This window comes from Pristis pectinata, chromosome 4 (genome assembly GCF_009764475.1).
Source record: "Pristis pectinata isolate sPriPec2 chromosome 4, sPriPec2.1.pri, whole genome shotgun sequence".
NCBI lineage: Eukaryota > Metazoa > Chordata > Chondrichthyes > Rhinopristiformes > Pristidae > Pristis > Pristis pectinata.
This window is the reverse complement of record NC_067408.1, coordinates 12,536,332-12,551,155: the sequence shown is the minus strand read 5'-3', so window position 1 is coordinate 12,551,155 and position 14,824 is coordinate 12,536,332. Positions and strand designations below refer to the sequence as shown.

General features: G+C 42.6%; 1 protein-coding gene across 4 annotated transcripts in view; it reads right to left on the bottom strand.

Moving 5' to 3' along the window:
- The window catches only part of LOC127570090 (uncharacterized), a 32,129-nt gene extending 17,826 nt beyond the window's left edge, over positions 1-14,303 (bottom strand). For 3 of the 4 annotated variants that reach the window (XM_052015370.1, XM_052015371.1, XM_052015373.1), the window contains exons 1-2: positions 14,227-14,303; positions 1,041-1,385 (exon numbers count right to left, since the gene is read on the bottom strand). In XM_052015370.1, coding sequence (XP_051871330.1) covers positions 1,041-1,385; positions 14,227-14,287 — 406 coding nt within the window. In that variant the 5' untranslated portion in view covers positions 14,288-14,303. The remainder of the gene's footprint in view (positions 1-1,040; positions 1,386-14,226) is intronic. The other variant, XM_052015372.1, reaches the window with a different exon arrangement.
- Between the last annotated feature and the right edge of the window lie 521 nt (positions 14,304-14,824).

The following is a 14,824-nucleotide window of genomic DNA, read 5'->3' as shown; positions in this document are numbered from 1 at the left end:
ACCTGCCCTTGACAAAGCCATGCTGACTATTCCTAAACTTATTATACCTCTCCAAATGTTCATAAATCCTGCATCTCAGGACCTTCTCTATCAACTTACTAACTACTGAAGTAAGACTTACTGGTCTATGATTTCCTGGGCTATCTCTACTCCTTTTTTTGAATAAGGGAACAACATCCGTAACCCTCCAATCCTCCGGAACCTTTCCCGTCTCCATTGATGACGCAAAGATCATTGTCAGAGGCTTCACAATCTCCTCCCTCGCCTCCCACAGTAGCCTGGGGTACATCTCATCCAGTCCCAGCGACTTATCCAACTTGATGCCTTCCAAAAGTTCCAACACCTCCTCTTTCTTAATATCTACAAGCTCAAGCTTTTCAGCCTGCTGCAAGTCCTCACTACAATCACCCAGATCTTTTTCCGTAGTGAATACTAATGTATTCATTAAGTACCTCTGCTATTTCTTCCAGATCCATACACACTTTCCCACTGCTGCACTAATTTCTAATGAAAGGAGCCGACCCAGTTCTGTCTGGGGAGGTGCTGCAAATCCATAGATCCTGTCTTTCAAATCAGGCAGGATATTTGAAACTGTCTTGGGTGGACATGATACTATTTGAAGAACAGAGGAGCTCTCCTTCTGTTGTATGACATATGTCTCTCAGACAAACACCTAATCTCTTTGTTGCTTCATTGCTGTTTGTGACAGTTTGCTTTGCATATATTAACTCTCTGATTCCCTCAAGACTGACTACAGGATGAACCTGATAATATAGAAGGTGCTAAACAAATACAAGTTCCATCTCTGTATACCCAGAACCTGCTTGTGTTGTCACTACAGTCACAAGCACTAACATACAGATAGATATTATTCAAAGAAAATATTGGAATTATTAATGAAGCAACAAAATTTAGTTCAACTTTGCAAACAATAACTTGCTGTACAGAGTGTCATACTGTTAGATGTCATTAATTGAGGGATGTATTGGATCTCCCAATTATTAAATCACTGGAACTGTACTAATATCTGCTATACTCACCTTTGATCCCAAATACTTCATACTGTTTCAGGATCTTGTCACTGGCCTCCTTCTGTCTGCAGCTGAACAAACCCGCAAGCTCAAATTCAGGCCTGGTAATCCTCAGACTGAGGGTATTGCTGTCCTGACTAATCTTGTTATAAATGTACTCAAAATTACTGTACTCTTTACTCCAGTGCACTTTCCATCCTTCACCTTCTCTGTAGAAAGTACCCAAGTGTCTTGTAGTTTGTTGCCCCGAATGTGGTTTCCATTCCCAGCTGATAGTTTCATGTCTCTCACAGTCGGACCCGTTTAATATAATGTCCCCAGTATCGTCTAAAAAATAAAGATTGCTTGGACTTTCTGCAAGAAACAAAACACAGAATTTTGTTTTAGAAGTGCCTCCTTATTTCAATTTGTTCATTTAGGTGTTATTTCTAAGTATGCTGTTAAATTTCCAATTCTTTCAGAAACGAAGCAGTGCATTCACAATCCAATAAGAAAATGGAACAAAACAAAGTGCTGAAAATAATCAGCAGCTTAGGCATCATCTGCAGAGAGAGAAAGAGTTAATGGGCTGATCCATTTTCCAAATCACACCCACCCCAACCTGTACAAACCTGGCATGGATATGTGATATCTTGTATTGTTGTATTGTTTATGGTTGCATTCATATTAATCGGTTGTGCTGGTTTAAGGTCAGTTTCTTTTAGTTATATTATAGTATTCTCATGGTTTTATATGTTATAATATATAATTTGTTTTTCCTCCTCAGCACATCAAATGATGTCAATATTGATGCAATCATGAAAGAAGGCACGCGTGGCTCTAATTTGTTAGGAGTTTGAAGAGATTCAGTATGTCACCAAAGACTCCACAAATCTTAATAAATGTACGGTGGAGAGTATTCTGACTGGTTGTACCACAGCCTGGTATGGAGGCTCCAATGCACAGTATTGCAAGAGGCTGCAGAGGGTTGTAGACTCAGCCAGCTCCATCACTGGCTCAACCCTCCTCACCATCGAGGACATCTTCAAGAGGCAGTGCCACAAGAAGGCGGCATCCATCACTAAGGACCCTCACCATCCGGGACATGCCCTCTCTGCGTTACTACCATTGGGGAGGAGGCACAAGAGCCTGAAGATCCACACTCAATGATTCAGAAACAGCTTCTTTCACTCTGGCATCAGATAACTGAACGGTCCATGAATCCATTCTTTTTTTGCATAATTTATTTTTGCAATTCACAGTAATTTTAGGCCTATGCGCTGTACCGCTGCTGCAAAACAATACATTTCATGTCATTTAAATCAGTGATAATAAATCTGCTTCTGATTCTGATATTAGAATTAACCCTTTTAATGCTCTAGACCCCAGTTTCTAGTGGGTGACTACCCATTTGATGTTTAAGATAAGACAAGATAAGATCTTTATTAGTCACATGTACATCGAAACACACAGTGAAATGCATCTTTGCGTAGAATGTTCTGGGGGCAGCCTGAAATTGTCGCCACGCTTCCGGCGCCAACATAGTATGCCCACAACTTCCTAACCCGTACGTCTTTGGAATGTGGGAGGAAACCAGAGCACCTGGAGGAAACTCACACAGATACGGGGAGAACGTACAAACTCCTTACAGACAGCAACGGTAATTGAACCCACGTTGCTGGCGCTGTAACAGCATCACGCTAACCGCTACACTATGGTGCTTTACTATTTATTGTTTTAATTTATTGCTTTTATTCCCTTTCCCAGTTTTTAACAACGCACTGGTAGAGGTCTTAATTTTGTAGATTAGCTATGTAAAAACTCACAGATGTATAATCATAGAAATGTTGCAGCTCAGGAGGTGGCCACTTGGCCCAACACATCCGCGCTGGCTTTCTGCCAGACCAACTCACTGGTTCCACCCACTGGCCCTTTCTCCAGAGTTTTATTCCACTATATATTTATGCAATTTCCTCTTCAAACCTGCAATGGAACTTCTTCCATCAAATCTACTGGTAGTGCATTTCACACTCTAAGCACATGTCAGGGGAAGGTTTTGCTGCATGTCACTCTAAATTCACTTCCCCTTCATTTTATACTTGTGACCCCCTGACTCCTCCATCAAAAGAAACAGCCTCCTGCTCTCCATTCTGTCCAGACCTCTCACCATTTTACAAGTCCTCCCAGGGTACGAACGCCTGACTTATGGTCAGCCTGTACATTTGGGAGACCAGCGGGATGGATTTGTCGGCTGCTGCAGGCACCTTCTGCCATGTGGGAACTCAGTTCGCGGCAATATCTGAATGGTTGAGTTAAACGCCTTGGTTGAATTGTGTGTTACCCTTGGTTGACCTATGTTTTTATTTAAATATATTTCTGGGGGGCCGCATTTCCGACTTGTGAACTGTTCAGGTTATGAACAGTCTTCAGGAACAGAACCCTGCCGTAACTTGGGGAGGACCTGCATATACTTCTGTCAAATCTCTCCTCGACATTTCCTTCTCTGAGCAGTCCATCCAATTGTCTCGGGCCTCCCAATCCTGCAGTCTACTGGAGGGTTGGGTACCCAGAGCAGTGCCCTGGCCTGACTCCATATACCACTGAAGCCCTGACCATGGAATGTCCTTCACAGGAGACAAGCCTGGGGAGCAGGATCTCACCTCGCCATTATCCTGCATATTTGCTTTACTTGACGCCTCACAACGAAGTGAACATGTGTGCATCCCTTGGGCAGATACCTGAACAGTCAATTCTGGGTTTCAGGAATCATGGCATTAGTGGTTGGCATAATGCTATTACAGCGGCAGTGACCCAGGTTCAATTCAGGCTGCTGTCTGTAAGGAGTTTGTACGTTCTCCCTGTGACTGGGTGGGTTTCCTCCGGGTGCTCCAGTTTCCTCCCACATTCCAAAGACGTGTGGCTTAGGAAGTTGTGGGCATGCTATGTTGGCGTCGGAAGCGTGGCGACACTTGCGGGCTGCCCCCAGAACACTCTACACAAAAGATACATTTCACTGAGTGTTTCGATGTACATGTGACTAATAAAGAAATCTTATTTTATTTGATCCAGTCAGAGTTGTTCAGGCTTTATAGGAATTTTTATATGCTTCTGACTTTTTCAGTGACATTTTTTTGTTTTCTTTAAATGATGAATTTGTTTAAAAACTCTACGAAAACACATTGTACAAATATATTAAAAAGTAAAGTAAAATAATTTAAAAAACTGATCTTATCTTCTTCTTTCTGATTCAGAAGTATATGGGCCAAATGCAGACAAATAGGACTTGCTCAGGAAGTCACCTTGGTCAATATGGACAAGTTGCGACTAAGGGGCTGTTTGCATGCTGTATAACTCTGTAGCATAAGAGCCGGTGTTTGCCCCTCAGCTTTATTTGGAACTACAAGAGGGCTGCATACAGCTAGGACATACATACCTGAAAGCAGCTGAAAATTGGTGGTTTCTTTTGAACCACCAGTTGCCATCAACTAGCTTCAGCCCTTTGTTTAAGGTCAGTGACCTTCAATCAGAAATAAGAGCCAAGAATGGATGAGACTCCAATGATAGAGAAAAGTGTCTGATATTCTACCTAAAGTAGGTGGAGTCCATTTGGCCATTTGGGTCCACATCATCTCCCAAGAGGTCAATTCTGTTAGTCCCAGTTCTCCTCTCCTTATTTCCTTACACCACTGTATTCTCTCACACACATGGCCACTAAATCCCCTTTGAGGGGAAGCTGGTTTCCGCGACAGAATTTTGTAGACAGGAAATTCCATCTCCAGGAAAATATTGGCTCCAAACCACAGAGAAATACCAGGTAAACTGTTAACATTTCCTGCATGAATGCCAGCAGTTTGGAATTTCAGCACATCTTGCAGAGATGGAATTCTCAAGGTTACATTCGGGTGAGGATTAGTCACTGTTTTACCAACTACTCTCTCATGTTTGAGTTCTCATTAAGATTAGCATGGGAGTAGGAGACTGCAATGATTGCCTATCCATTACAGACCTGGCACAGTGGGTGCATTCCTCTTCCTTTCAATGGTAGAAAATGGCTGTGAGGACTGAGGTATCTGTTAACTTAGATTTTTCTGCTTGCTTCAGTGTTTTTAAAAGTTATGCATTTTGTGAGGGATTTAGGCTTTTTTTTGTTTTCTTTAAGAAGAAAAGAACTTTAGAAATAGGACTAGGAACAGGATGCTCAATTTCATGACAATGTTTTACCATTCAATCAGATCAGGGATGATCCTATGTTTCAAATCCACTTTCCTACCTTATTCCAATATCTTATATTTTAGGATATTAAGGGAAATACAGTAGATCAACCTCAACCTTGAATGGACCTGATGACTCACTATCAACATACAGAAATTTCTCCTTACCTCAGTGTTAAATGGCTGATTCCTTAATCTGAGACAATGCCGCCTAATTCTACATCCTCCCTGACTTTGCCCTCAGCTTCAGAGGCAGTTCCTGGACCTCAACACTGTTGATCCCCTGAAGAATCCTGTCTATTGCCATGAGATCACCTCTCATTCTCATTTTGAGTAATTTTGGGCCCTATATCTATGCTGGCCCTGGAGGTGGTCCCGAGGAGGTTCACAAGAATGATCCCAGGAATGAAAGGCTTAAACTATGAGGAGTGTTTGATGTCTCTGGGACTGGACTCGTTGGAGTTCAGAAGGATGAGGGGAGATCATTAAAATGTACCGGATATTGAAAGGCAATAGAGTGGATGTGGAGAGGATGTTTCCATTAGGAGAAGAGTCTAGGATCCGAGGACACAGCCTCAGAATAAAGGGATATCCCTTTAAAACTGAGATGAGAGGGAATTTCTTCAGCCAGAGGGTGGTGAATCTGTGGAATTCGTTGCCACAGAGGGCTGTGGAGGCCAAGTCATTGGGTGTACTTAAGGCAGAGATTAATAGGTTCTTGATTGGTAAGGGGGTTAAGGCTAGAAGATGGGAGAATAGGGTTGAAAAAAAAAATCAGCCATAATTAAATGACAGAGCAGACTCGGTGGGCTGAATGGCCTAATTTTGTTCCTATATCTTATGGTCTTCTGAACTTTAGGGAGCATTATCCAAAATTACTTGATTTTTCCTGGTAAGAACCTCATACCTAGAATCAATTTAATAATTCCACTATGTGTTGGATCAGGAACAACATATACTTCCATGCATACAGAGCCCCAAACCACACAGTGTACAGCAACGTACATTAATTTGGTCTATTAAAATACTGAATGATCTCAGCAAGACTTCCTCATTTTTTGTATTTCCTCTCCTTTCAGGAACAAATGTGCTAAAAAAATTTTACTTGAAAGCAATTTTAAAGGGTTAAAATGTGGGGACTTGGTCTAGCCTGGTACTTGGTGAAGGGGAGGTTGGAGGTACTGCTTTGTGTTAGGCTGCAGAAGCTTTGAGCTGTGCCTAAATTTTTTCTGTCATTCAGTGAGACTCCACAAGATAAGAGTTATCATTTAAAAGAGATGCAGAATCATCAAGTCATACAGTGATACAGCAGGGAAACGGGGTCCTTAGCCCACTTGAGTCCACGTCAACCATCAACCACCCTTTTACACAAACCCTACATTAATCACATTTTTCTTTGCCCTCCCCACGTTCTCATCAGCTCTTCCTGCTCACCTACACACCAGGGGCAATTTACAGTGGTCAATTAACCTACAAAACCGGCAGGTCTTTCGGATGTGGGAGGAAACCAGAGCACCCAGAGGAAAACCAGGGGGTTACAGGAAGAATGTGCAAACGCCTGGTCTCCTAGCTGTTACCCTTTCCTGGATAAATAGCAAGTGAATAGAAAACTGTACAAATTGAATATATAAAACAAGACTTTAAAGAGATGCCAGTGGAAGTGAGGCGCTGCAGTTGCTTCATGTGGGATCTTGTGGTGACGAGATAGATCTCCAGCATATCTGTGCTATGAGGAGCTTCAGCTCAGAGTTATTGCACTGGAGTCTGAGCTACTAACAGTATGGACAACATAACCCTCAGCTCTCTGACTGCAGGCGATACATGCATGTTATTTCTAATGTCTCATGAAGCAGCACACTTAGACCCCTCTGTAGATCACCATTTACATATTCCACAGCAATTAAAAAATACTTTTTTTACTATTTCTATTATTTACTGAAAGAAATATCATCAAATTTTCCTACATTACATTGCACCTATCTCATTCTTGTCCATTCATTTAAATCTCTGTTTGAGATTTCTTCATAACTCGATGTACTGATGTGATGAAGTGGCCTGTATGGATGGCATGGAAAACAAAGTTTTTCACTGTACCTCAGTACATGTGACAATAACAAACCAATTTACCAATTCCAACATTCCTTCTTATTCCCCGAATAGAATGATCTCCTTTATCACTGCACAATGGTCAGCTTGCATATCCTTCATGGAATCTTTGTTTTCAGTTTACAAGTGGAAAATATTCATAGCTGTTGGACAAAATCAAATTCTGAGACTCTAGATTCACTACATTCCGGATCCCCACAGAGTGATTCGCAATCGCTTTTGTTTGCCCCCTGACGAAGCCCAAATGCAGGCTACTGCCTTATCTAAGGGACATGTATATCTGCCAGATCAAACTGTCCTTAATGGCAACAGTTTGAACTCCAGCTCAAGAACTCTGAACTGAATCTTCAGGGTGCAGATGCGGTTGAACATTCTTATGAGATCACGTTTCACGTATTCAATTAATTTCAGTTTTAACTTGTGGTCTTCTATGAAGCATAAGACAAAGTTTAAATGAAAATCAAAACAAAAACCCTACAGATGTTGTAAATCTGAAATTTTAAAAAGCACACAGTAAATGCTGGAAAAACTCAGCAGGTCAGGCAGCTTCTGTAGAAAGAAAAACAGAGTTAATGTTTTAGGATGAGGATGCTGCATCAAAGCAAAATTGAAACACTGCCTGAAGCTTTGACAAGCCAGAACAAAAGAGAATCTCCATCCTCCTGCATCAAATTCAAATGTTGACTGAAGAAGAAAATGCTAGAAACACCCAGCAGATCAAGCAGCACCCATGAGATGAGAAAAAGAGTCAAACTTCAGGTCAACAGTACTTCATCCAGTTTTGACCAAATTCTCCATTAAGAATCAATTAAATTTGAATCATTCCTGTATATTGCTGAATAATTCACCATGTGTGAGAGAAATGATAAAAAGCTGTAGTAATCTGCCTTACAGAATTTTCCAATTTTTTCTGAACTCTGGTGCAATTTGAAGTTCCAATTCAGCTTTAGTACTTGATATTCCAAATTATGTGGAGATAACAGAAAAACAGAAGTGGCACCAGGATCAGAGGAGATAGCTAAAATAGATAAATAAGTAAGTGGGCAGAACATTGACACATGAAACATAATTTTTAGTAATTACAGTTAGAGAAAAAACTGCAGATGCTGTAAATCTGAAACAAAAACAGAAAATATTTTAAGAATTCAGCAGGCTGGGCAGTTTTCTTTGACTCTGTTTCTCTCTCCATGGTTGTTCCTGACCTGCTAGTTCTTCTAACATCGTTTTTGTCCTTATTCCTCACAGGTAGAGGAATGGGTGGCACGCATATGCTGTAAAGTAATAAAGGAAAGTGGTGATAAGCTTGGTGAACTTCACAATCAATGTACTCAATCAATGCAAAGTAGTATTGACAAGGTCAGTAGATGGCCAACCTTCATGGCATAAACAGAGAAGTGCGAGTTGGGAAAATGCATGATGAAACTGACTAATTCCCCAATCAATGAAAAACAAAATACACATTCAGATGCTGACTCATATGGTGCAGAGAATTGTCACAAGTCTGGTTTTCTGCTTCAGATCATTGAGTCATTCTGGAAGACTGCAGAGGCTTAGATTTTACAGTCCTGCTTCACCTCGATCTCCAGTCCAGCAAGTCCGCAGTTATTGTCTCAGTTAGTAGCATTCTCACCTCCTACCCATAAAGATTGTGGTTCCAGCAATGAGAATAAAGTCCTGGCATCCAAAGTAGTACTGAGCAAGTGCAGATCTAATGAAGTACTATACTATTAAAGGTGACATCTTATCAAGACCTCATCTATTCACTCATTCAGATGCCCAAGCAACGAATAATACATTCTCAATTATAATTATCTGAAAGAGTGGTGCATTCTGATTCATTTATGGGTTCAATGAAAGTGAATTGTACAGATAAAATAAAACGTGTAGGATTTTGAGGAAATTATTTCGAGGGGATAGTTGGGATTGACTGACTAGATCTGCATTGATCTAACACAGGCTCTGTGGGCCAAGTGGCCTTTTCTCCATGTTGCAAAGATTCAATGAAGCTCTACAACATAGTGGAGACACAAGAGACGGCAGATGGATGCAGCAAAGGCTATGTGCCCTGACAGCATTCCAGCAATAGTACTTAAGACTTGTTATCCAGAACGTGCTGCACCCTTGGCCAAGCTGTTCCAGTGCAGCTGCAACACTGATATCTACCCGACAATGCGGAAAATTGCCTAGGTCTGTCCTGTCCACAAGGAGGAGGACACATCCAACCCAGCCAATTACTGGCCCATTAGAGTACTCTTGATCATCAGCAAAGAGATGGAAGGGATAATCGATACAGCTATCAACCAGCACTCGCTTAGCAACAACCTGCTCACAGAAGCTCAGTTTGGGTTCTGCCGAAGTCACTCAACTCCTAACCCCATTACAGCCTTAGTCCTAAGGAGCTGAACTCCAGAGGTGAAGTGAGAGTAACTGTCATCCTGGTACCGAAGAAACGCAAGATAACATGCCTCAATGACTACCAACCAGTGACTCTGACATCCACCATCATGAAGTGCTTTGAGAGGCTGGTCATGGCATGCATCAACTCCAGCCTACCAGATAATCTTTACCCACTGCAATTCGCCTATTGCCGAAACAGGTCTACAGCGGGTGCCATCTCCCTGGCCCTACACTCAGCTCTGGAGCATCTGGACAATAAAGACACCTACATCAGACGATTGTTTATTGACTACAGCTCTGCCTTCAATACAATAATCCCAAGCAAACATCACCAGACTCCAAGACCTAGGACTCAACACCTCCCTCTGTAACTGGATCCTTGACTTTCTGAACAACAGACCACAATCAGTGAGGATAGGCAGCAATACCTCCGGCACCATTATTATCAACACTGGTGCCCCACAAGGCTGTGTCCTCAGCCCTCTACTCTACTCCCTATACACTCATGACTGTGTGGCCAGATTCTGCTCTAACTCCATCTACAAGTTTGCAGATGATACCATCGTTGTAGGCTATATCACAAACAGCGATGAGTCGGAGTACAGGAAGGAGATAGAGAGCTTAGTGGAATGGTGTCATGACAACAACCTTTCCCTCAATGTCAACAAAACCTAAAGAGCTGGTCATTGACTTCAGGAAAGGGGGTGGTGTACATGCACCTGTCTACATCAACGGTGCTGAGGTCGAGAGGGTTGAGGTCTTCAAGTTCCTGGGAGTGAACATCACCAACAGCCTATCCTGGTCAAATCATGTAGAAGCCACGGCCAAGAGAGCTCACCAGCGACTCTACTTCCTCAGGAGGCTAAAGAAATTCAGTTTATCCCCTTTGACACTCACCAACTTTTATCGATGCACCATGGAAAGCATCCTATCTGGATGCATCACGGCTTGGTACGGCAACTGGTCTGCCCAGGACCGCAAGAAACTGCAGAGAGTTGTGGACACAGCCCAGAACATCACGGACACCAGCCTCCCTTCATTGGATTCTGCCTTTACCTCTCGTTGTCTTGGTGAAGCAGCCACATAATCAAAGACCCCACCCACCCGGATCATTGTCTCTTGTCTCCTCTTCCATCAGCAAGAAGATACAGGAGCCTGAGGGCACGTACCACTAGACTTAAGGACAGCTTCTACCCCACTGTGATAAGACTATTGAATAGTTCCCTTATACAATGAGATGGACTATGACCTCACGATCTACCTTGTTATGACCTTGCACCTTATTGCACTGCACTTTCTCTGTAGCTGTGACACTTTACTCTGTACTGTTATTGTTTTTACCTGTACTACATCAATGCACTCTGTACTAACTCAATGTAACTGCACTGTGTAATGAATTGACCTGTACAATCGGTATGCAAGACAAGCTTTTCACTGTACCTCGCTACAAGTGACAAATAATAATAAACCAATACCAATATCAACTGCCTTTGATATCAATGCAACATTTGATCAAGTATAGCATCAAGGAGCCCTGGATAAACTGGAGTTAATAAGGACATAAGAAACAGGAGCAGGAGTAGGCCATCTGGCCTGTCGAGCCTGCTCCGTCTTTCAATAAGACCATGGCTGATCTGGCCGTAGACTCAGCTCCACCTATCTGCTTTTTCCTCATAACCCTTAATTTCCCTACTATGCAAAAATCTAACTCCATCTTAAATATATTTAATGAGGTAGCCTCTACTACTGGGAAAACCACGTGTTGGAACCATACCAAGCACAAAGGAAGACGGTTGTGGTGGTTGAGGATCAATCATCTCAGCCATGGGACATCTCTGCAGGAGTTCCTCAGGGTAGTGTCCTAGGCCAAACCATCTTCAGCTGCTTCATCACTGACCCTCCTTCAATTGTAAGGTTAGAAAGAGGGATGTGGAATGAAAGGGCTTACGTATGATGAGCGTTTGTCGGCTTGGACTGTACTCACTGGAGTACAGAAGAATGAGGGGGGACCTCAGAGAGACATTTAAAATGTTGAAAGGACTGGACAGAGTAGACGTGGCTAGGCTGTTTCCCTTGGTGGGTGAGTCCAGGACCAGGGGGCACAATCTTAGAATTAGAGGGTATAGTTTCAAAACAGAGATGAGGGGAAATTTCTTTAGCCAGACGGTGGTTAATTTGTGGAATTCCTTGCCAGGTACAGCAGTGGAGGCCAGATCATTGGGGGCATTTAAGGAAGAGATAGATAGATATCTAAATAGTCGGGGTATCAAGGAATATGGGGATAAGGCCGGAAATTGGGATTAGAATAGTGTTTTTTTCCCTCCCCCCCCCATTTCTCATTTCTTCTTCCTTTTTCCCTTTTCCTTGGAATAGACTTGATGGGCCGAATGGCCTACTTCTGCTCCCTTGTCTTGTGATCTTGTGATCTTGTGATGCTTACTGAAGATTGCAGTGTTCAGCACCATTTGCGACTCCTCTGATAATGAAGCAGCCCACAATAAAATTGCAGCAAAACTTGGACAATATCCAGGTCTTGGCTGATGGGTGGCAAGCAACATTTGTGCTGCCCCACAGGGACAAAATCCAACAAGCGAAAATCTAGCTCTCGTCCCTGACATTCAATGGCATTACCATCACTGAATCCCCAACTATCAATATCTTGGGGGGGGTTATCATTGACCAGAAGCTGAACTGGAGGAGTCATACACAATGTGGCTACAAGAGCAGGTCAGAGGCTAGGAATCCTGTGGCGAATAACTCACCACCTAACTCCCCAAAGCTGTCCACCATCTACAAGGCTCAAGCCAGGAGTGCGATGGAACACTCTCCACTTGTCTGGGTGAGTGCAGCTTCAACAACACTCAAGAAGCTCAGTGCCACACAGGACATAGCAGCCTGCTTGATAGGCACCCCATCCACAACCATTTACTCACCCCACCACCAACCCACAGTAGCAGCAGATAAGATCTTTATTAGTCACATGTACATCAAAACACACAGTGCAATGCATTTTTTGCGCAGTGTTCTGGGGGACAGCCCGCAAGTGTCACCACGCTTCACGCACTAACATAGCATGCCCACAACTTCCTAACCCACACGTCTTTGGAATGTGGGAGGAAACCGGAGCACCCGGAGGAAACCCACGCAGACACGGGGAAAACGTACAAATTCCTTACAGACAGCGGTGGGAATTAAACCCAGGTCGCTGGCGCTGTAAAGCGTTATGATAACCGCTACATTACCGTACCTGCCCACTGAGCTGTCTACAGAATGCACTGCAGGAAGTCACTGACTCCTTCGACAGCATCTTCCACACCATGTGGGGGAGGGTAAAGAGCTTTGGTAATAAAGGAGGGGTGGGGGATAGGATAGGTGAACAGAGGGAGAGAGACCATGGGTGGACAGGTGGGAGTGGGAAAGGAAGACAAGAAGCATGGGTCACCTGAAATTAGAAAATTCAATGTTCATACCATTGGATAATTTTACCCCTCCCACACCCGCAGAGACACCTCTATCTACAACTCAGCAAGTCACCAGTTATTGGCATTCCCAGCTGGCTGACAGTCCAATATAGTATTGAGCAAATCCAATAAAAATATTTATGCATGAATTCCTATCACTGAAACAGAACTTGTCATACATATGGCTATTTGTGGAACCTTGCTGTTTAGAAGTTAGCGGCTGTTTCTCTTGCTCTAACATCACACTTCATTGGCCGTAACGTATTTCAGGCTGTTCTGAAAAGAATGTGCAAAGAATATTTGTCCCACTGCCGTCTGGCAAGCGGTACCAGAGCATCTGGGCCAGAACTACTGGACTGTACAAGTTTCTTCCCCCAGGATGTCAGGCTCCTGAATACCCTGGAGACAGTTTCAGACAAATGCCGCTTCAAAAGCCCTGGTTTGCACAATGGCGTATAAGAACTTTGGCTGCTGCTGAACATGTTTAGACAATTAGTACAACATACTGAGTTTTGTATTTTCTTTGCCCAACTAGGTTTTGCACTAACCCTGCACTAAATTTGTATTCTGTATATACCGTTTTTGCACTATTTGTACTTGCACAACTTTTTTTGTCTGTGTTTATTGTATGTCTTCTGTTTTATGTATGTCCTCTGTTCTGTGAGTCTGGGGGAAATGACATTTTGTTCCGCCATGTGTTTTTATAGTATATGGGTGAATGACAATAAAGTAACTTGAACTTGAAAGTGCCAGATACAAGTTGTTTAAGGGACCAGGAAGGAGACAGAGGCAGCCTTCCACACAAACTCCACAACCAAGTGTTAACAGTGCGATTTCAAGCTAAAAGCCCCAATTGGTTTGTCAACTTACTAAATATACTGACAATAAGAACCTTATTGATGATAAGTAATTGGTTTCTTATCGTGAAACTAAGTTCTTCTAAGCATTTTCCATCAGTCCAACACCATTCTGAATAGCTCTGAGTTTAGTCCCATTCTTACATTGATCTTCCACACACACTTGACAGAGAAAGGTACTCACCATGTGCCATAACGGACTGAAATAGGAAAGTCAAGAGGCTTATGTTCAAACCAACAAGCATGACTCTCCTGCTTACTTTATCTGTGTCCAATATGCATGTGAATATTTATTGACCCACACATTCACAGACTGTTGCGAAAGTGGGAATTTCCTAATTTGGTTTCAGTAAAAACACTTCCTCAAAGAAATATACAGCTGAGAAAATGATTTTATGAACATGACTGAGTTTTCTGAAGAGGTGATCAAGAGTATTGACAAGAACAGGGTAGTTGACATTGTCCATACGGTCTTTACAAGGCTTTTGACAAGGTCCTGCATGGTGGGCTGCTCCAGAAGGTTAGATCACATGGGATCCAAGGTGAGCTGTATGACTCTATGACCACATGATAAACCAATTAAAAGTTAATAAATATCAACAAATCATGGTCTGCAACCTTGCAAACCCCATCTGAACCATGCCACTGGACTAAAGTTATTTGAAGTGGTGTAAAAAATAAAGTACATGCACTTGCACATGAAGTTTGAGAAAATTGAATTCTAGCTCTACAGCATCAACATCTAGCTCTACAGCAATGCTGATATTTCATTTGTTCCTGCA